This window comes from Cryptomeria japonica, chromosome 5 (genome assembly GCF_030272615.1).
Source record: "Cryptomeria japonica chromosome 5, Sugi_1.0, whole genome shotgun sequence".
Lineage (NCBI taxonomy): Eukaryota > Viridiplantae > Streptophyta > Pinopsida > Cupressales > Cupressaceae > Cryptomeria > Cryptomeria japonica.
In genome coordinates this window covers 669,112,747-669,136,033 of record NC_081409.1, presented here as the reverse complement: position 1 = coordinate 669,136,033, position 23,287 = coordinate 669,112,747, and the positions used below count along the sequence as shown (strand labels likewise).

The following is a 23,287-nucleotide window of genomic DNA, read 5'->3' as shown; positions in this document are numbered from 1 at the left end:
ATTCAGTGGAAGGATTGAAATTGGACATGTTGGATTGAGGAGGGATAACTTTATTGTATGAAGGAGTGGGTTGAGAATAAAGAGGGATATTTCTATATGAAGTCGAGGGTTGAGAATAAGGAGGTGGAACACTATGATAAGTAGGTATAGGAGATTATTGGGTAACAAATGGAAGACTCACTTGAGGAGGAATGAAGGAATTATGATTAGAGGAGTTGCCCCCTTGATTAACATTTGTAGGTATGACATTTTGTGTAGAGGTAGCCATGATATTAGATGTAAAAGTGGGAACACTAGCCATAGGAGTAGTCATAGGAATAGATTGGTTGTTTTGACTAGGAAGTTGTGTATAACTAAGCACTTCATAATAACTTTTCCTAGACATAATATTAGTGTCAACAATGTGAGCAATACCACACAAGATATCAACACCAAGTTTATCTTTTTAATCCATCAATCAATAGTAGAGCCTCACTTTTCGGGTATTGTTGACTCATCCACTATTGAAGATTTTCAAATTGATTATCAATTTTTGCCAATTGGTTAGTGAAAACCCTAGTTAGTGATTCATCCACATCATGAGAATTATGTAAAGACTGAGGATAAATAGAGTCATTTGTAGGATTGGAAGAGTCACCAACATCCTCATGAAATAAGTTATCCAAATTAGGATCCATTTTCTCGGTAATTAAATCTTGGGAAGCCTTAATTCTACAACTTCTTCTCACGGGGATATGATAGGTTGGACTAATAGTAATAAAACTCATCCACTAAGGGAGGGAGATTGGAACTTTGAAATTTGAATCTAATTTTGAAACTTGCAAAAATAATTGAATAGTGCAAAATTTTAGAATATTGATTATTCAATTAAATAAGAAAATTTATTGAAAAGATAGAAATAATTGTGAAAAATCATGCAACCCACAAATAAATTTAAATTGTGAAAATTAAGGACTTATGACAATAACCTCTTAATTTTAAAAATTTAAATTTAAAATTAGGGCTTTGTAAAAATAACCTCTTCATTTTAAAATTTAAAATCAGATGTAATGTTTAAATTTGGGGATTGAAATAATTAATTAATATTTAAAAATTAGGGCTCTTTTAATTAATCACTTAATTTTAAAATTTAAATTTGAAATTGTGCACAAGAAATTTAAATTTAAAATTAGGATCTTGTAAAAAGAACCCCTTAATTTTACAATTTAAATATGAAATTGGATCTAAGATTGAAATTTGGAAATTGAAATGATTAATGTGAAACTGGGAAATGCACAAGATTAATTTAAATTTAAAAAATAGGGTTGTTTTAATTAACCACTTAATATGAAATTTGAAACTAGATCCAAGATTGCAATTTTGAATTCGAAACAAATTCGAAATGGGAAATTCAAAATTTAAACAATCCACAAATTAAATTTTAATTTTTTTTTTAATTAGGGTTTTGAAAATTAACCACTTAATTCTAAATTTTGAATTTGAAATTAAACTTGCAAGTGAAATTTTGAATTTGGAAATTGAAGAATACCCAGAACAAAAATAATTTATCCAAATTAAGCAATTCACAAGCTCAATTTTAAAATTAAAAATTAGGGTTTTAGTTAAATTAACATCTAAATTTTTAAATTTTGCATGGAAATCAAATTTGTAAATGGAAACTTGAATTTTAAATTGCGTACACACTTAGATCTGAGAACAAAAATTAGAATTAAAGGTGTAAGGAGTCGGGTTCACCAAAATGTAATGTGTAAAAATTAGGGTTTTAGTTAAATTAACATCTAAATTTTTAAATTTTGCATGGAAATCAAATTTGTAAATGGAAACTTGAATTTTAAATTTAATACACACTTAGATCTGAGAACAAAAATTAGAATTAAAGGTGTAAGGAGTCGGGTTCACCAAAATGTAATGTGTAAAAATTAGGGTTTCCACTATTAGAGGGATGGAAACCACTAATTTGATATTACATAAAAAAAAAAGGGGGATGAATCCAATAGATCTAATCCCAAATAAGTGTTGATGGGGACTGAATATTGATTGGATTCAAGATGTGGTGTGAATTGATTACCCTATTTTGTGAGTTGAAATGCTGAAATTAGGTAAAGTTCTGAAAAATGAAGGTAAAACTAAGAAAAGAGTAAGATAGAGATGCGGAATTTTGCACGCACCTATATTTGAGCAATGCAAGCCTTGTCGGATCTGATCTTGAAAAAGCTCCAAAAATGTCAGGACTGTGGTGGTGGGCGCCCTGGTCCTCTTACTTTTTTGCATGCCGAAAAGGGTTGATTTGTCTCTACAAATAATGCTTATTCTGAAGATCACATCTTCGTACCTATTTCCTACATACAGAAAAAGGGGGAAAAGGTTGGGAATAAGGCTTACCTTAGGTCAAACCCCTATTTTGGAATTAACCATGAAATTGAGATAAATGTAATTGAAAAGACTATAATGAAAGATTCTCCATTTGAGGGAGACATTGAATTATGACTGAAAATTGAATGATAATACCTCCTTTTGAAGTTTTTCTTGCCTCCACATGGAATTAGGTTTTATGAGGTTTTCAATAAAATAGGATGAATAAGGTCTTCTTCAATGCTTGAAACTTTACTTTATGATTGCTCCTAGGCTGAGGAAAGATTGAGAAATGCTCAATTGCTCTTGAATGCTTGATCTCATGTGTCCTTGATGTCATATGATGTTCAATTGAGAGGGTAAATTGTCTTTATGTACTTTCCCATTGGAAAAATTGGCTAATTTTCGAACATGAGCCGACACGGAGAGGGGAATCCCGCTCATTTTTTAATTACAAAAATGGGTTTAAAAGGGGCCCAATTTAGTGAGGACCAAGGTGTGGCACCCTGGTCCTAGTGAGGACCAGGGCGCTACACCATGGTCCTACCCTATTTTGGGTTAGGATTAATATGCCCAATGGGGGGAAATCACAGTTTTTGGCATTTCTGAGGTGTATGAACATAATCGGGTCTTTGAATAGGCCAAGGGGTACAAACACTAAGGTGAAGACCCAAATGTGGTTGAAATTGCAAAGGGTTACAATTTTAGGATGCTACATTCTCTTTGCATGATTTTACAATCTTTGCAATCCAAGAAGAGAAATTATTTTGTCAAGCAATTCACTATGCTTCCACATTTTGGAAGCATGTCTACCAAGGCCTTTGCAAATTCTAGTTAACTTACTATTGGCTATGGCTACTTTTAAATTATTTTAATATTTGTAGAATTTAAATGTCCATTCTTTCTTTTCAATTCAATTAACTATTAGCTATGGTTACTCTAAAATTATTTCCTTCTCATGGAATTGAAATGCCTATTTTGTGTTTTGAGCTTCAAAGGACATGACCTCATGACAATAGATATGCTTTGTGGGGTTTCCTCACTTTATCTCTAATATTCAATTGTCAGAATAAACTCGGATTGAATATCACAAAAAAAAACTATCAAAATCATTCTCTTCTTATGGGTTTAATAATTAACATTTCATTTTTACTTTTTTAAATCGCGGTTGCACTAAACCGTTGTGGAGTAGCCACTATAATGATTGAATTTTCTCACCCAAAATTTTATTTTATTATTATAAAAATATGTTTTTTTTTGCCAGGTAGTTGAACACCCTACTCTTATTTTGGATTATAGTTGAATCTAGGCTAAGCTACAAGGTTGTGCAGTTTTGGTTTACAAAAAATAATGTCCCAAGTTCAGAAGTAATTGTTTTGAATTATGTTTACTTGGGTTAGGTGCTATATCATGAAATTTTGTATAATAATTAGTGTTTTCTCCGCATACTTAATCATTAATTTACTAGACCATCTAGCACAATGGATCATCATCACAAGGACAATTGAGATCGTTATGTATTCAATGGCTGATGATAAGAAAAATTAAATAACATACTTACGTTCATTATGTTTTTTCATACAATCATTATTCTTAAGTCTGATGATAATATTAAAAGAAATACGCTATAGATACATGCTCCTAATTCACATCTTATTAGATTATTCCCTTCAAAGTAAAACCAACTTGTAAATGAAGGCATTTTTGCAAGATGAAGTGGACTTTAAGCCTTTAATTAGATTCACACATTTGCTATAAGGTGGAAGAATAATACTTCAACCCTACGAAAGCTTTCAACGAAGACAACACTAAAAATAACTTTGTAACAGCTAAGCCAATACTGAAGACTTTCGTGTTGAATCCTTACTAATACATACTTGTCATAGAAGCAATGTAATCCTAAAATCCAAAAAAAATATTAAATAAAAAACAATTACATTTTTCAATTTAAATCATGTTCATAAATAAACTTTCCAATACTTATTGTTGTGCTAGCTACAACATGATTTTAATTCCAGCTATTGTTAACCTACTCTTCTGCTTTAAATTCCTTGAACTTATATAGCCTGTCGGCAACAAAATCCAAAAACTGACCTCATTACTAATCCCATTGAGTATGCACAAAGAAACTCTAACAGAAAGATATATTAAAGTTAGCAAAGAAAGCTTTTACTGCCATCAAGTGCTGAATTTTTTTTGGCTTAAACAAACCATATAAGTTTAGCTAAATTGACAATTAATTTATTACATCTGAACATTGTAAAGTGCACTTTACAAACTTCATTCCACATACATAATTAAAAGCCATCAAATATTTCACACTACATACAATCTCAGACATATAGATAACATCATGCCATACCCGCCTTGCCAGCATTTGATAGGAACTATACTGCATTGCAGCTCTTGTTATACTAGAAAAGCATCATCTCCTTTCTACATGAAATTTGAGTAGGTATATAGGGTTAAATGTGGCAAAATAAAATTTCCATCAATCCCCATAAGCAGAGGAAAGCTTCCCAAACTCTATGATCTTCTCCCATCATAAACAATCCTCTTTCCACTTCGCCTCCATGACGTGACAATATCTTATACCTGTTTGATGTGTACCATTTGGAGCGTGGTGTGAAGACAGATATCAATACCCATTTTCTGTCCTTTACCTCTGTAGAATACATTGTGGAAAACATATCCCAATCAATGTAAAGTGTGTCATCCATTTCTCTTCTTCCATCCATAGTCAGGAAATTCATATGCGGAGCAACACAATTAATAACAAAACATACAATAAGGGCATTGCTATCGGTGGGCTGCTTCCGTACCAATTCAGGCGGGGGGCGCTAACCAATTTTCACGTTAGAGCAGGAGTCAATGAGAGAAAGAGTCGGAAAGGCCAAGGAGTTTACAAGTGAGGCCGCATTTCGGACCGCGGGCGCACAAACTATTATTTCGCCGGGCAATATCTGCAAATAATTTGTATATCAACACTCAAGCGAAAGCATAAACACAAGAAACTAGTTACAATTCTAAATTCTTGTAAACTTATATTACCTGCACTCTTTGAATGCAGCCTTCAAGAAATGGTTTCCTCGTCACTCTGAGATGCACCGTCCTCAATCTTTCCATGCACCACAAACTTGGTACATCCGACACCTCCCACCATGTCTCTGCTTTAGACACCTCCAATGCTCTGCAATGTTGCAAACCTTGTATTTTCTTCACTAAGTCGCAACCGCTCAGTTCAAATTCTCGGAGAGAAGGTAACTGAGCAAAACTGGGAAGCGCATACAACTTGGGACATTTACTTATCCACAGGCCACTGACTGTCCTTGGTAGGACTTCTATCTCTGTTAGATGGTCATTATTTCCAACCATGAGCAGCAAAAAACCGGGACAAGAGTCTTCTGAGATGGAAATCCTGGACATTTCATTTCCTTGTAGATATATATATACTTCAGCTTGCACAAAGAAGAACTAGAAGATCCCTTCCCAAGATCCAATTCTCTGACCGGTAAATTCCATATTGACAATGTTTCAAGATTATTCAGGTGACTGCACGGTAAAAACTTTACTCCTGAAGATGTTATATATAATGTCTCTAAGAGATTAAGACTCCCCAAAGTGTCTGGTAAAAATTCCAGCATTTCACATCCTTCAATGTGAAGTTCGGACAAGGAAGACAAATCTCCAAGAGAGGTAGCCAAGCTTCTCAACGACTTACTCCCAATGCCAAATTCTCGCAACTTGCTCAGTTGACTGATCTTCATTGGAACCTCTGTTAACCTCTTCATATCTTTTAAGTAGAGATGTCTCAAGGACGCCTGATTTGTGATGTGAAGAGGCAACTCTTCCAACTGATCGCAACTTTGACATTTTTTCCATAATGTCCGACATAAAGGTAAGATTACCACATCCCCTTAAGTCCAGATGTTGCAGAAGCGTCAAGTGCTTAAAAGAATCTGGCAACCTCCCCAATTTGTTGCACCCTCCTAAAGCTAGATGACGCAGATTTTTCAAATTGCCGATTCTGTTAGGCAGTGAGGACAGCTCAACACATTGATTTAATTCCAGATGCTCCAGCGATTGTAGAAGGCAGAATTCTTCTGGAAGACTCACCACATTCATCATCCGGAAAGCCTTCGAATCAAGGACTATTTTCTTCAAATGCTTGAGATATCCTATTGTCTTTGGAAATCCTTGGCATTCTCGGCAGCCATAAATAACCAACTCTCTTAACTGCAAAGGAGCCTGCAACATATTTTCGAGGAAAGAGACTATTCAATAACTGTTGAAAAGATTACTGAAATGTAATTTAAAACAGCTGGAAGACACTTACAGCGGATTCAGCCACCCAAAGCTCTCGTAAGTGATGTTTTTTACGCCTCCAATCTTCATAGAGTTCTAAAATCCTTAAATTTTTCAGGAGACTTAGTGACTGAAGATTTCTCTGCCCAATATAGAACCAGCGGAGCCAGACCAAACCTCTTGATACTTCACTAATTACATGATTTAAATTCTGACCTCGAGCCACAATAATTTTTAATCCAAGTATAGATGGCGCCAGTGTCCAAATTCCTCTGTTTGTGTTAACCATAAGTTCAGTGTGCGATGAGCAATAACCAAACTCCTCAGGAGGCAAACTATCTTCGAAGTCCAACTCCGTTCGAAATGGGCTGGCCACAATTCCTCGAAGGCCAATCCTTTTCTGAATTGAAATAAAACATTGAATTAAAAAATTGTAAAAATAATAGAATGTCCTACGACCATACAAACAGAAACAAAGGAGATTCCCTTGCCATTGATGAGTAAGACAAATAAAAAAATGCTATGTTACCTGTTCCTCACTATAAATTGTAAACCAGAGACAGTTATTCAATACTCACCTAAGCTGGCTAGTATCCCTCCAGTGCCTATTCCATTCTGAATCCAAATAAATCATAAAGTTAAATAACTATGAAAATAATAGAATTTCCTTTCCTAAATCTCTTAAATGATCATGCATTCTTATGAAATTCTTTTCATCTATTTCAACAAGACATTTATTTCTCAGCCTTTCTAAATTGTACAAACCACTCCTCCCTGATCCATTCCATACTTCAATTGCTGTATTGCTTTTCTCTCCAATAAAGAAACACGCAGTATCCAAAAATGCCTCTTTCCCTTCATCATATAATGCATCATAACTTATTTTGAGCCTATTTTTTATATCCTTGGGTACTATCTTAGAGAATTTCTGCAACTCTGCCTCCCAGTGATCTCTCCTGAAATTTCCATAAAGCTGTCCACCAAGGACTTTAAGAGACAGCGGTAACCCACTACAAGCTTCTAAGAATTTTTTAAAAAGTCCCTCAAATTCATTTCTTGGATATTGTTGTAGGAAAGCATGCCAACAAAACAGCTCCTTGGCATGAATTGGATTCAGCGGTTTCATTTTATATGTTGAGGAGATGCTCCAAGATTCAAGGACTTCTAATTCTCTTGTTGTGATGATAATCAAAGTACCCAACCCAGCCAAACTCTCAGATCCTAGGCTGTCTCTAGCTTAGTTGCCAGAAATGCGACGATCTCCCGTTGTTTTGCGTTTCAATGCGAGAAACGCGTTTCTCATTTCTAACGGTCGTTTCTTTGCAGGCAAATTCCTTTGTAGGGAGTTTTGGATTGTTTTCCATTTGTCTCCACTTTGCATGCTAGACTTAATGAGATCTTTACTACTTAAAATAATGTCCTCTTTCACTTTATTAAGTACCATTTATAATAAGTGCAGTAAAATAATTATTTTTAACAGATTTGACAGTAAAGTAAATGTTTTTAACAGATTTGACAGTAAAGTCATTGTCTTTTCATTGATTTAACAGATTTTTTTTTTTGGAATGTGAAATCTCATGTTTCATGGCTTAACTTTGGATTAACTAGTAGATGCAAATTATAGTTTTCTAAGTCATGTTAGTTACATTAAATATATAACTTTAACTAACATTAATTATACAGCCTCATGCAAAATATCTCATTAGAAATATCGAGAATTCATGCAATGCAATATCTTAAAATATTACTTTAATAGAAATATCTAGGATTCATGTAATGCAATATTTATCTCCCAATATAAATATCTACAGTTCATGCAATGCAATATCTTAAAATAATTTATGTTTATCTTCCACTAGTTGTTCAGAATATCAAGGTAAATTTGATTATATTTAGTTTTTATCATTAATTTAGATTCGATTATATATATACGTTTCTTTTACGAAACCTTATAATATTCCGTTTCTTGTCACGTTACCGTTGCAGTTGCGTTTCTCGTTTCTCGTTTCTGATAACTTAAGTCTCTAGTGGGTAATAAAGCATTCAGTTGGTCCACATGATCGACATCATCTAGAACAATTAATGTTCGAACAGATCTCAAGTGACATGCAAGAATCGCTTCCCTTCTTCTATATTGTCAATTGATACACTTTTGAAACCAAGGTCCTTCAAGAGTTTTTTCTGCTTGTACAACAAGTTATTGTTAGCAGCATCTCTAACATCTAATATAAGACTGGACTTCTCCATAGATGGATATATATCATTATATAACCTTTTAGCAAGAGTGGTCTTACCGGAACCACCCATGCCCCATATTCCGACAATTTGTACATTCTGATGAAGTCCATCTGATTGAAGGGTAGCCAATTCAAAATCTTTTATAGTTTCCTCTAGACCAACAGGATGTTCTGCGACCACAAATGGTAACTTTTTAACTTCTTTCACAGCGCAATAAGTAATATTCTTCAGCAGCATGTCCTCGTCTCTAAACATATATAACAACAAAGGAAACAGAATAAACCTCACAGTTTTAACAGTTAATGTAATTCTATGGGCTTTAAAAATAATCAGCACAGCACAAATTAGGTGCATAAGGTGGAGATATTGGTGCTTACTCCTTTTTGTTAACGACGTAACCGATGTTATGTGAAACATTGAAGAGCGTATACTTCCACTCCTCAATTTTTTCAGAGTCGTATCTACCCTTTTTTTGGTGCAACTCAAATGCTTCAGCATAGCCTCCTTTTGCATATTGAACATCTCCAATGTCAATGTAGTAGAAGATGGGACCAATACTAGTGCCTGTTCTGAACATAAATGACAGCTCATCCAAACACCAACGAGACTCTGCATATTTCTTTGAAAATAAAGCAATATGAAGTGAAGCACTCCTCATTGCTTCTTGTAGTTCGGTGGGCAAGGAATCCCCCAATTCAAGCTCTTCTGAATCCAGAAAAACCCTCAGTCCCATGCCATTAGTGAGCATTCTATAAAGAAACGTAGCTAGAGTGTGTTTGACATCAGGACCTTGATGATTGATAAAAACATCATAGGATCGACCAGAAGTAGATGCAGATGGTGCAGATTCTCCGAACTGTGAGTGCCTGCTAGTTTTAGAAGTAGATGCCATGAAATCGGGTTGAACTGAAGATAGAAAGAATAAAAGATAGAACAACGAAGAAAGGCTTCTTGTTGAGGTTGTGAGGAGACGAAGTGTGGATAAATGAAAAAGAGGAGAGGGGGCAGCAGAGTTAGTGACCAAAAGCGTAGATTGCATGGCAGAACGCGTGCAAGAAATGGAGAACATTCTAAATTACGGATGTGTCTATTCTGGTTTCAAAACGATAGTACGGATTGACTAACATGCGTGTTAGTCGTGCGTTTTACACCGTCGATTTTACATTTAATGGCTGCGATTGACTAACCTGTTGCTAACATGCTATATGAAAGATCTGTTTTGGAACCAAAATAACCGTGACCCTAAATTACCGACAAACAAAGCTTTCGGCCATTCATTAGCCTGCTAGTCCAATTAATTACCCTTAGGAAAATCACTCAGTAGGAAATCATGTGTCGTGAGGAATCTTGCACAAGTAGAAACCATCACCATCACGATGCAGTGTTGTAGACGGGAGAGGTGGAGCCCGCTTTGTAAATGAAATCATGTGGTCGACGAAAGAATATCGTGTCAGTCGTAACTCATGATGCGTGTTTTGTCACGTAAGTTTTGGTCAATGAAATGGTATAATTGCATATTACTAGTGATGACCTAAGAAAATTTGCCCCCAAGCAATCTAGCAATTCTATAAAGATTTTTTTGAATAAAACCCAATTTTTTGGGGGAACTAAAGAACTTAATCACATATATTACAATATCAAATTCTGAAGAATATATTTGTGAACATGGTATATAATGGTCCACAATCGAGGACTCAATCTATTTTGAGACACAAATGTTACATGGGATTTAAGGTTTTACATGGACAAAAAGATCGAATTTCTACTCCTAAGAAAATCTAAATTCCATCGTTACATTAGACTCATTATTTCTCATGCTTAAGGCTAAATTCATCATTCCTTCTTTATGTTTGCTTTCCTAAAATAACATTTTTTTTCCTATTATCACTATCATTAGTCTTAATACTTAGATTAATTTGTTTCTACACGCATGTGTTTTATTTAATCTATAAAAGTTCTTTCCCTCTACATTTCAGTGAATTCATCTATTCTTGCATGACCAAGCTTTCTTTAACTTAAACTCTCCTAAACATTAAGATTTTAAGACTTTTTTTATTTTTATTTTTTATATCTTAATTGCAAATCTATAGCTCCTTTTATCTTTCAGATTCATTACCATTCATTGCTCCATTTTATCTTGTAGAGATTTGAACTCTATTGCATATTACATTCTTTACGCAACTTATCACTCCTAGCTATGTCATAAGAGTTTCATGTTTAGATTTGAAATACAACTGATATTTTTTATTTTTAAAATTGAAATATAATTCTTGAACTTTATTTCTTTTGACTATACCACAAACTACTTATGATCATGTTCTTCCATTGAAAAATTATCATCAAAATAAAGTTATCACCACCACCAACATTTTTTCACCTCTTCCCTAAAAATTAGATTATCAATCCCATTTTTACCAAATGCTTCCAAATTCCTTCTTTGATATCAACTGCCAGTTTCAAAAGAGAGAACCAATTAAAAGACACCAATTTTCAAACAAAAAGACAGACGAGAACAGAGCTATTTAGAGAATGATTCAATGTGGACGGCGGGAGGAGTGAAGAAGAAATATAATTGACAAGGTTTGTCTCGTTTCATTTCACTTTTCGTACTCTTTGGCCTTTGTCTCGCCTCTTATTCCACGCAATTCCCTTAGTGTAAGCGATCATAATTTGATAGGAGAAAGCTTTAAGGAATCAGGTTTTTATATTGCATTGATGAGTTAAGATTTCTGGAAACCTTTACTCGTCCCCAATTTGCGATTATTGGAAAGCGTGAAGTTTTATTCAATATTATTAAATTTTATTGAAATTTCGTTACTATTTTTTTTTTTAAAACTGGCTGTTTAAGTGCTCTAGAGTTGAATGTACTATGGTCATGTGGCTTTAAGCACCAAATCTTGTTTGTTCAATGACAATCTGAAAGATAATGAAAAATATTGTGGTTGTTCATGTGAGAGGTGTATTCTATTTTTAATGGAAAAGCATGTGGAAGGCAAAACTTCTTGTGTAAGGAATCTTTGTTCAATTACACTCTTAAAGATAATCAAGAATATTGTGTTCATCGATGTGAGAGGTGTACTCTACTTTTGATGGAAAAGCATGTGGAAGGCAAAGCTTCTTGTGTAAGGAATCTTTGTTCAATTACAATCTTAAAGATAATGAAGAATATTGTGTTCATTGATGTGAGAGGTGTACGCTACTTTTGAGGAAAAAACATGTGGAAGGAAACACTTGTTGTGTAAGGAATCTTTGCTCTTTTACAATCTTTAAGATAATGGAGAATATTGTGTTCATCGATGTGAGAGGTGTACTCTACTTTTAGTGGAAAAGCATGTGGACTAAGGAAGAAATCTTGTGTAAGTTGTTATTATCATTATTACTTTGCATATCTTATTACATAAGTCTTGATGATAATATGTAAGGAACTCTATGTTTATGGATGTGAGTGGTGTGCTACTCCTTTGTAAACGGAAGCATGTGATCTAAGTAAGGAGTTTTGTGCAAGTGGCAACAATCACCATTGTAATGCATACCTTATGACACTAGTCTTGGTCAATTACAATCTTAAAGATAATTCAAAATCTTGTACATGTGGATGTAGAGGTGGATGAGCTCTTCCTACACTATAAGAGAGATCATGCAGTCTGAGGAAGGAAGGAATCCTATACAAGTTGCACCAATCATCATTACAAATGTACGCTCTATCACATTAGTTCAATTTAATTATAATTAATTAATTAATTTTGTTAAAAAAAAATTAATATTCAAATTCAACTTCAATTGACACTCACATATTTTACTAATCATTTTGAGATGACTAATCACATGTTTGCACAATTTATTATTATTCTTTTATATTTAAAGTTGTTTAAATAACACATCTACAAGCATCATTCAAACATCACACAATTAGTTATTAGTATCCTTGGAATATTTTAACTAATGTTAGTTAACAAATTTGTCCTTACTTAAAATTTGTAATTTTAAACTCTATATGTTCATTTTTTAAGTCATTCACCAACAATTGGGTAATTTAATTGGCTATCACTTCCCTCTCAAATTTGGAGGAACAACTCCCTCTTAAGATAGAATTTTCCCTTTTGAATTAAAATCTAGAAATTGGTATGCATTTAACTAGAAAGCAAAGAAAAGCTAAGATTCAAAATTTGAAAAGAAAAGCAAACATTCCATAGCTAAATGTCATGAAATAACAACTTTTGTACAAGCTTCACAAGACAAAAATCAAAACATACGCTATCTTATCATATCAAGAAATATAATTCAATGATCCTTCCAATTATCTACTAATAATCACCAATAAAAAATCAAACACTTAAAATAGTTATAAAACCCACACACAGTAAAAAAAAATTATAACTCATAGACTATAACAATTTCTTACTCCAAGTATAACAAATTGTATGTTCATAGACTCGCAACTTCCCAAAATTATCTCTCTTTTTTTTTTCCTTTTTCTTTTTTTCTTTTTTTGAAGTATTGTAGTTTCCCTAAGCCCAAAGGATCCTTTACCATAGCATTTGAATACGTATTTAAACTTTTTGAATGTAATCAACTCTTTAAAATAACTATTTTAAAGAAGGTCAAGGAGTCCTTTTAAATCTCAAAAACTTTAACACTTGATATAAATTTAATTTAAAATACAATTAAAAGATGAAATATATCATTGCTGAGGTGATAGTCTTTCTTGAGTGAGCATCATTCCGTTCTCTAGTGATGACTGGGACGATTGTGCAACACACTTGACTTCATAATCTAGGAAAGCTTTGATGACAAGTGGCATTTCACTATGTTGAGGGATAATGAAATTTTTGGTTCTTAATTACAATAAGGTCTTGTTTCATCAAATCAAGTCAAGCTTGTTGGATGCATGATACACTGCACCAAATATGAGTCAATGATGCTTATTTTTGTCATGTTATCCACACAGAAAACTTATTTTTTTAGCATTCTTTCAATTATTTCTACTGTTCTAGGATATTTTGCTTTAAGAATGAGAATTTCCACTCTATGATCTATTTCCATATGAAACACCTGATATCATCAGCACTCGCTAGAATTTGCCCATCTCGAGATTGGTCATTTCCTTTAAATAGCTATCTGTTTGTTTCCATGTTGATTTCTCATGTTTGGTGCTTGCAATTTCATTGTAAATCTCATTCTATAGGGTTTCAATATCATCAAAAACTTTCTCTCTCTCCCCAATAAATTTTGTTCCTCTAGTCTAGATATCCTTTACACAGTCCTCTATTACTTTAGCATAGGATTAATATGTACAATTTTTGTTAATGACTGCCTTTCCAAATCTAGCTCACTGGTTGAGTTAAAGAATCATTAAATAGTTTTAGGCACTCTTTCAAAATACTTGTTGCTTTAGGTGATCCCTAATTTTCTTAGCTAATCTAAATATTAAGACTAATGAGTGATAATTGTCTATCAAATTTTATTTTAGGAAAGAAAATACATGGAAGACATGATGTTTTAATACATGAAGATTACTGAATCTAATGTAACAATAGAGTTTATCTTTTCTTGGAATTGGAAATAGGATCTTTTTGCTCATGTAACAAGGTTGAGTCCTCACTTATGGACCATTCTCATGTTCACAAATATATTTTTTAATATGTTAATTTTGATCTTGTAATTTATATGATTGTTCTTTAGTTTCCCAAATTTATTGATGTCTATTATGTGCTGAAGATTGATGGAATTTAAGAATATCTTTAGAGTGCTACTAGACTTCAAGAAGGCAAATTTTCTTAGGTTATCACTAGGAAAACACTAGTCTTAGTAATGTGTTAAAGATCAAAGGCATAAGCAACAAATAAGTTTTAGTTAGAATAACTATACATATTTTAATTTCTTTTAGATGCACCAAAGAAAATGTTTGTACGATGTTATTCCTTAAATACAATTGAATGATATATGAATGATGTTTAATGATATATGAACGATGCTTGTTGATATGAGGATGAGTTGTTTGAATATAGTTGATATGACTATAACTGTACATTGATTAGTAGGTAAAATAATTGTGATTCCTTACACTCTTTTATACATTTTATTCCTGTCATTTCCTTAATCCAACATGAAGATATAGGGGAGAGGGACAAGTAGTTGTATGGGGTCCAATAGTCGTTATAGCAATTGTGCATATAATATCCAGGTTTGCCACATATTTATACTATATAAAGTAAATAAATAATCCACATGTAAATAAAAAAGTTGCCAAATGTTGATCAAAATGGACCAATACTTGAACATATTCAGTTGAGGTTTTTTCTGTTCTTCCAAACAAATCATGTTGTGCATGCAGTTAGCTAAATATGGTGCATGTAATTATTGGAGATTAATTTCTCCACATATGTTTGACATTGCATTGCAGAAGTTCTGTCTATCTACTGCATTCAAAATAGAACTTTCTTCCAACCGTTCTTTCAACCACTCCACCGCCAGACTAATCATTCTCCCCGAAACACATTTCTCACATTTCTTACTGTTTAGTACTCTGGAAATTTCCATAATCATTTATTTAAGAGGCTCATGTAAATCATTCAAAGTAAGCAATCAAAAAAATCTGTTTTGAAGTGCAGTTTTGTCTTTCCCCTGTTTTTTCTCTATTTCTGCCCCTTACGGTTTGGTATCAGAGCAGATCGATTCAGGGAAGATAGTTGCCAAAGGAAGATCCGTGGTGATAATTGTTGGCAAAGATAACGGAGTGGAAGTCATTGGTTGTTGAATCAAGCAAAGGAGAATTTCAAAAGCTGAAGTGACAGTCAAGATCAGAGATCGCAGATTGTGATCTATGCAAAGTCATTGTACAAGACAAAGTTATGAATCGCTAAGTCTAAGGGAGACTATGGTTTAGTTGCTGTTTACAAACTGTGTTTGCAGAAGAAGCCCATGGGTCTGTAAAAGGATTATCATCGAATTAAGATCACGACCACAACTGTTAAGACATAAATTGTGAAAAAGTGTATTGTTTGTGAAAGGAAGTCTGAGTGCGAACGCTTTCAAATGTTAAATCTAGCAGGAGAGGTGATGCAGAAATTTCTTACAAATTTTAAAACTATTGTAAATTAGATAAAAACATATTAAATTAGATTTAAGCAAATGAAATCATAACATCAGATATACGTGGGAAAACCCTTTCGGGAAAAAACCTACACTCCAAAAGCTAGACTCAATTGTATTATTTAGCAGCAATAATAGTTACGATACAATATACAGAGCCAATGCTCTTCAGGAGTAGTTGCAACAGAGATTTCGAGAATAATTCCAGCAACATAACAACCCTTCAACTTGTCTCATCCAAAACCACTAAGGCATCAACATATTTATAGAGCTCATCACAAACTGATATGTGCTTATGGTTTCCAAAACCAACTCCAAAGCACAAGAGGTAAGTTGTGTCACAAGCAACACCTTGCTAATCCAATGATACATTGCACATAGCAACTTCCGAAGAAACAACACCTATGTCTTCCATAACCTTCATCTTGCCAAATGCATTGTAAGTACAACATAGAAGTTACCATGACCAAATAGGTGCCTTCTTGACCTCACACCACTTGTCAAAAGTGAACTCAAATCATAAATACAAACAATCAAAATATAACTCTCCATGACTCTTCCACCGAACTAGAAACCGTCATAATCATAATAAGAAATTTTATCATAATCTCAACATAGAAACTTATGACACTAGTTCTCAAAAGATATTAGGACTTCCAAAGTGGAATGAAAAATAAAACAAATAATTAAATTAGATTGTTTGGACTCTAAGGTTGTGACACCTTAATCCCAACAGTTTGAAGGTATGGCATTAATTATGAATCAACTTACGATTCCAATATTTTCTAATAAAAATTATGATAATTGGGCTTTTAGGATAAAGTTGACATTTGATTCATGTGAGTTATTAGAGATAGTTATAAATGGTTATACTGAACCACAAGATGAGTCTACCTTGATTCCTGATGATAAGAAAAAGCTTGAAGAAAATAAGCAAAAGAATAAAAGGGCCTTGCAGATAATTGGAGAAGCATTGGATGATTCAGTTGTTGGAAGGATTACACCAACCACTCTAGCCAAGCAAGCATGGGACATCTTAGAGATAGTTAGGGTTAGAGTTATGATTATTGATTGAGATAGGGCTAGAGTTAGGGTGAGGGGTAGGGTTCAATTACAATTAGGATTATGGTTTAATTAGGGTTATAGGATAAATATTTGATTTTAGGTAATATAATAAAATGATTATATTAACTCTTAATGTAAACCTAAATTAACTCTAATTCTAATCATAACTCTAATTGAACCATAACCCTAATTTAACCCTTTAATGATAATTGAACCAAAATCCTAAAGCTAATGTAGTGTTAATCTTCAATTTAATTGAATGCTAACCCTAATTGATACGTAATTCCTAATTGTAATCCTATTTTTAACCCTAAGTCTCATTCTACTTGTAACCCTAACTTGACTGAAACCTAATAGTAAGACTAATACTAATTAAACCCTAACCTTAGTCTTAATTGAACCCTAATTATAACCTTAATTATAATTTAACCATCCCTAAATCAACTATTTCTTCTACAACCCTAATTCAACCCTAACCCCATTGCTAAGTAGATTCTAGCCCTAACCATAACCCTAACTCTAATTGATCAAATTTAATTCTATAATAATTTATATGTTGTTAATATATATACCATACATATTAATATTAAAATAAAAACTCTCCAAAATAAAATAAAAAATATTATCCAAGATAATATATTTCTCTTAACAACTCATTAACCCACCGAAAACAAGCATCATACAATAAAATACTAGTAGTCATGAGGGCTAACTTCGCCAACATGTAATTGTCACATGGAATATTGTAAGACCTCCATTTTTTTTAGAAATGTAAAATGGACACTTAACTATCTACAACTAAGGTTTAAAGGCGCGACTCATCATGCAACTCATCAAAATAACATGTCAACTGTGAATTGTCCAAAAAATGACTTTTTAAGATTCGACCAAAACTTGATCTAAAAGACCCTAGTAGTTGAGTAAAAAAAAATCATTTGCAATTAATATAATATAATATTTTTATGTAAAATATAACTTATATGCAACTTAAATGGACCAGATTCCTATTAGTAATCTTAAATGTGTGTTATCTTAAACTTTTATATCCAACACCAAACAACCAATAGTTGAACACAAAAAATTATTTGTTGTTATAAAAGCAACATGTTATTATATAAAATATAACTTATATTCAACACAAAGGGATCAATTGTTGAACACTAAAACGTTTAGACTATCCCTCATATTTCATGGGAAAAAATAAGGTGTTTATTTCCACATGCATAATATGTTTAAACATTTTAATACTTAATATAATGAAACAAAAACCAAGCAAAATGCGAATCGTAAATAATTTAATATTGAGAATGAAGTCATCCCTTTTTTCCCTATTTAAATTCACTTCATAAATTTTTTAAGCTATATTTGGTTTATCATCTCACCCGATCGTGACTACCTATGCTTTAGGAAGATTTGGCTACTTTATTTCCTAAACAAACCTTGATTTTTATTTATCAATGCTTAAAAAATTGAGGTGTAAAAGTGGTCAACCTAATACCAAAATTTGTGTGACTTATTCATTATTATTTTCTTTTACCATTTATATATTGAATGTATTCAATGTCACTTTTAATGGGCCATGGCATTCTTTTGTCTTATTAATAGATATTCTAGAATATTAAATATTAAAATAAGTAAGAGTTATTCAATCATTCAAAAATAGGTAGATTTTTTTGTCTACAAAATAATATTATTCAACTTTTTTCATTTCATTTTATAATGATGTGTTATTTAATTTTTTTTAACTTACAACAAAATTTATATGTTGCTAGGCACACTTGACAACTTTACAAATGCAAACTCTTCAAACAATAAAAGTTAGGTCCAAAAATTCCATGTTTGTTCGCTTGTTTATTTATGTATAAGTTTATTTCCTCATATGCATTGCACTATTTTATTATTGCTCACTCGCAATTTTTTTAATACTTAAATTTTAAATATGCAAAAATAAGAATAAAATACATTTTAATTTTACTATTGTATGTAATTAATTGTAGAGTCACTATATTCCATTCTTCCAATGTTAAAAAATTGGACATTAGTATCTACTTTATTATGTGAGTGATATTTCTATGTCACGTTTTTCTGTTTTCAATTGAATATTACAAATTTTAAATATTGATATCTTTAATATATAAATTTTATGATTGCATTTCATATTTAAGATTTATATTTATGGAAGAAAAACCTTAATCTTAATTTTTTTTGTATATTAATAGATTAATGACATTTGGCCACAATGTACAAAGTGTATGGAAGAATGACTTTCTATGTAATTGCCTCCAATCTAGCAATTTACTTGATAGGTAAGTTGGCTCCAATCTAATGATTTACTTCACTTCTTCAAGTAATGTAATTGAATGGGTTGGTGCAATTTGAAACTGTTTTCATTCTTTCATATACATTGCAAATATTTTTTGGGCACACTATGAAACACTAATTATATTTTTTATGTATATATACACTACAATTTCTAATATATAAAGCTAGCATTCCCTTCATTGACTTGATATTCGATATTGATAATTGATCTCTACATGACAAATTCTTAAAATAGACAAAGATTTTTCTTAAACCACCTTGCACACCTCATCGAGGTATCCATTATATAACATTTATAGGTTCTCTTGTGTTCAAATATTGGTCCACTTTCACAAACATTTGATAATTTTTTTATTTACATGCGAATTATTTATTTACAATATATAAGATAAATATGTGTCACCCTATACAACTACTAGCCGCTCTCCCCCCTTGCCCCGGACGTGTCTATTCTAGCTCCAAAACGATCATACGGATTGACTACCATGCATGTTAGTCGCGTGTTTTACACCGTCGATTTTACAATTAACGGCTATGATTGACTAATCTATTGCTAACATGCTATACAAAAAATCCGTTTTGAAACCAGAATAGACGCAGCCCTCTCCCCTAACCAAAGATTTTTGGGAAATCCCACACTCAAATCGAATGCAGAGTACGTTTTGATGCGACTACTTTCATGGCATGTGCTGAAGGAAGGACACTGTACATCGCCATGAGATGGCATGGCACATGGGTTGTGGGGAGCTGTGAGAATAACAAGTACAAGCCTGTCTCAACTCAATACGGCCGCGCATTCGAATCTGGAATACAACTGTTCCATCGAATGCCCATTTGCCGCTGCGAGTGCCAGTCCAAGAGTACCGTTCACCATTTATTGATTTAAGTGATCCGGGAATCTTTAAATGGCAGCGCAAGGACCTCTCATCTCACAACAGAAGCTCACAGTAGAGCTGAAAACTACCAAAAATCTTAGTTGCTTAAGTCGGAAAAAATGGAGAAAGTAGTAGACGATCTGAAAATAAAAGTGGAGGCTCCATTTGCTGTGTATCCGGCGGAAGCGAAAGAGGCACGATCTATGTTTCTGTCGAACATCGACCAGACACTGGTGGCTGCTGTGGGAACTCTTTCCTTTTTCTCGGCACATTCCACCATGAGTTTTGAGGAGGTCGTTGAAAGCTACGTGAAGGCGCTTAGCGAAATGCTCGTAACGTACGATTTCATGGCCGGAAGGCTCAAATTAAACGAGGAAGAAGATCGGCTGGAAATCGAGTGCAATGGCGCCGGTGCCTTTTTCGCCGTTGCCTCTAGCGAGCTAAGCATGGAAGAGCTGGGCGACATCACCACTCCTAATCTAGCTTTCCGTCGCTTTGTTTTGTGCGACTCCGTTACACAGTCACACCAACAAGATCTCCCTCTCTTGACCTTGCAGGTACCCACAGATACCTACCTACATTTGTCTTCACTTCCTTCTCACTTCTCATTTTTCTTTTTGGCAGGCCACTCGTTTCAAATGTGGAGGATTCGTGGTGGGAGCGGGCCTGAATCACTGCATTCTCGATGGGATTTCGTGTTTCCATATGATGATAAATCTGGCGTCCATCGCAAGGGGAAAAGGCTTGCCCATCACTCCGTTCGTGGATCGAACCCTTCTCAAAGCCAGGGACCCTCCCACCATTGCCTACCAACATAACGAGTACTCCAAGATCTCGGAACTTCCACCCACCGTAGCTCTCACCACCAATTTCAGCGGAAGAGGAAAGGACGTACCGTCCGCCGCGTCCATGCCCATGCCAGACGCGCAGGAAAACGTTCTGAAGCTGTTTTCTATTTCTGGAGAAGCCATAGAGCGGCTGAAAGAAAAGGGCACGGAGAAGGGGCGGAAATGCAGCAGTTTTGAAGTGGTGACAGCACTGGTGTGGAAGGCGCGGACGGCGGCGGTGGCTGACACGGAAACCGAGGAGGATGAGGAGATTGTGACGGTGTTGTTTCCGGTGGACGTGAGGTCGAAGATGGAGCCGGCGCTACCCACAGAGTACGCGGGCAATGCGGTGATACCTGGGCACGCAAGAGCAAGCGTGAAGGAACTGCGAGACGGACCGCTGGGAGCGGTGGTGCGCATGGTCCAGGCTGGGCTGCGTAGGATTACTGATGATTATGTGCGATCTGTGTTAGATTGGTTGGAGGTTAACAAGGGAATTCCCTGCGCAGTGCGGAGCTTCTCCGTGGTGGCGTGGTGAAAGCTGGGGATGGACCAAGTGCAGTTCCCCTGGGGAAAGCCGCTGCACTTTGGTCCTGTCATTTTCTCTCACTCGCAGGACCTGGTGCTCTTGCTTCCGCACCACCTTGGCCACGGTCTTAACATAGTCATTGCTCTTCTTCCTTCTCAGATGTCCAAGTTCGAGCACATTTTTCCTCTCTTGTTAGATTCTCCTCACGATTAGGATATTTCTGTTTGCCTTTATCTCCTCCTATTGCAGAGTGGTCAACCGTTTCTAAATTGATTTCTGTTCTTTGCTATGGTATGTAATTATGTGTACAGTGTGTCCTAGGTCAATACAAAGGAAGAGTATAACAATTTTAGGCACAAAACTTTAGATAGCATGCATCGCCCACGCTTGATATTTTGAGTGCTACTTTTGCCGTGGAAGATCGAATGTGTTATCTAACATTTAGCTGTGTAATGACCCTGATCAGTTCATAATGAATACCATAAGAGTATTCAATGTCATTGATGAATGTTTAAGAACCCAGTCATTAGTACTTGCAACGATAAGAGGTTCAAGGGATTTGTTAATAAACTAAAGATCAAATTTAATTGAAGATTTATAATGGAAATGAAGCTTTTAAAAAATAGTTTTTAATATGTATTAGAAGAAAGCAGTAATGATTTTTTTATTGTGATCCAAATTTCCTAATTTTATGGGTATTCTACCAAGAATCTAATTGATGGATTGATTATCACACATTAGGAGTTCTATATATATATAGATAGATAGATATATACACACACATACAGTTTGAATATTGATTAATGACAATGGTAGATAAATAATGGTTGTGGACAACAATGCATGTCTTAATGAAAAAACTTGTTAAAGGGCAAATCAAATCTGAAGATAATGCATTAAAATCCATGAAATATTTTTGAGTTCTCTTTTGGTTTTCCCTCTTCCAAACTAAGATGCATTTGTGTGGCAATCAGATGGGTATAGTATACTGGATCGCTATATACAATTAAGGCATAAACATAAAAATCATAACTTTCAAAATGAAAAATCAATAAAAATATTTGAAAGAAAAAACTAAATGAAATTACTTTAGAAGCATTTAAGAAGTCCAAACATCACTTTAGATATTGTTATGGTGCTTCTATGATACTCATGATAGAAAATATATATTACAAAACTTAAACACTACAATAGAAATAGTATTGCAAGTAACTAGGAAAAAAAAGTTTATTCTTACACATATGGCGATGCATGAACAACAATTTGTATATCATCTATATCAAACATTCTTTCATCAAGTAATACATGATACTCAATTTATATATCATCTATATCAAAGATTCTTTCATCAAGTAATACATGATACTCTATAGGACTGGATTTTCTTTGTATTATAAAATCATAAAAAGAGGAATCAATGCAACAAACATACGTTCCTTGTACCTTGAGAAACAAAATAGCATTTTGTTGATAGCATGTGAAAACACAGAGTACTTAGGAAAGAAATCAATTTTTTAAATTTCTTGGATAGCATATTTATGTATCCATAATAGTTCCTACAACCAATGACATGTTCAACAAAAAAAAAATTATAGCAAAACTTATATTTCAGCATATGCACTATTTTCACGAACAAAATAATTATGGGAAAAATTACTAAACTAGTTGAACATTGTTGGGTG

At 33.8% G+C, this 23,287-nt stretch overlaps 3 protein-coding genes across 3 annotated transcripts; 1 reads left to right on the top strand and 2 right to left on the bottom strand.

Annotated features, from left to right (window-relative positions):
• Positions 1-4,713: 4,713 nt before the first annotated feature.
• LOC131039547 (probable disease resistance protein RPP1) lies at positions 4,714-7,783 on the bottom strand. The gene is made up of 4 exons (XM_059220813.1): positions 7,448-7,783; positions 6,689-7,057; positions 5,404-6,600; positions 4,714-5,315 (listed from the first exon to the last, which is right to left on the bottom strand). Exons 1-3 carry the CDS (start codon positions 7,781-7,783, stop codon positions 6,070-6,072), a joined length of 1,236 nt encoding a protein of 411 aa, XP_059076796.1. The 3' UTR covers positions 4,714-5,315; positions 5,404-6,069.
• Positions 7,784-8,684: 901 nt separating this feature from the next.
• On the bottom strand, positions 8,685-9,787 carry LOC131876044 (TMV resistance protein N-like). The gene is made up of 2 exons (XM_059220812.1): positions 9,273-9,787; positions 8,685-9,142 (listed from the first exon to the last, which is right to left on the bottom strand). Exons 1-2 carry the CDS (start codon positions 9,785-9,787, stop codon positions 8,755-8,757), a joined length of 903 nt encoding a protein of 300 aa, XP_059076795.1. The 3' UTR covers positions 8,685-8,754.
• Positions 9,788-20,224: 10,437 nt separating this feature from the next.
• Positions 20,225-22,206, top strand: LOC131039548 (acyltransferase GLAUCE). Its single transcript, XM_057972336.2, has 2 exons — positions 20,225-20,806; positions 20,874-22,206. The coding sequence occupies exons 1-2, from the start codon at positions 20,369-20,371 to the stop codon at positions 21,612-21,614; spliced, it is 1,179 nt and encodes a 392-aa protein (XP_057828319.2). The 5' UTR covers positions 20,225-20,368; the 3' UTR covers positions 21,615-22,206.
• Positions 22,207-23,287: the final 1,081 nt, after the last annotated feature.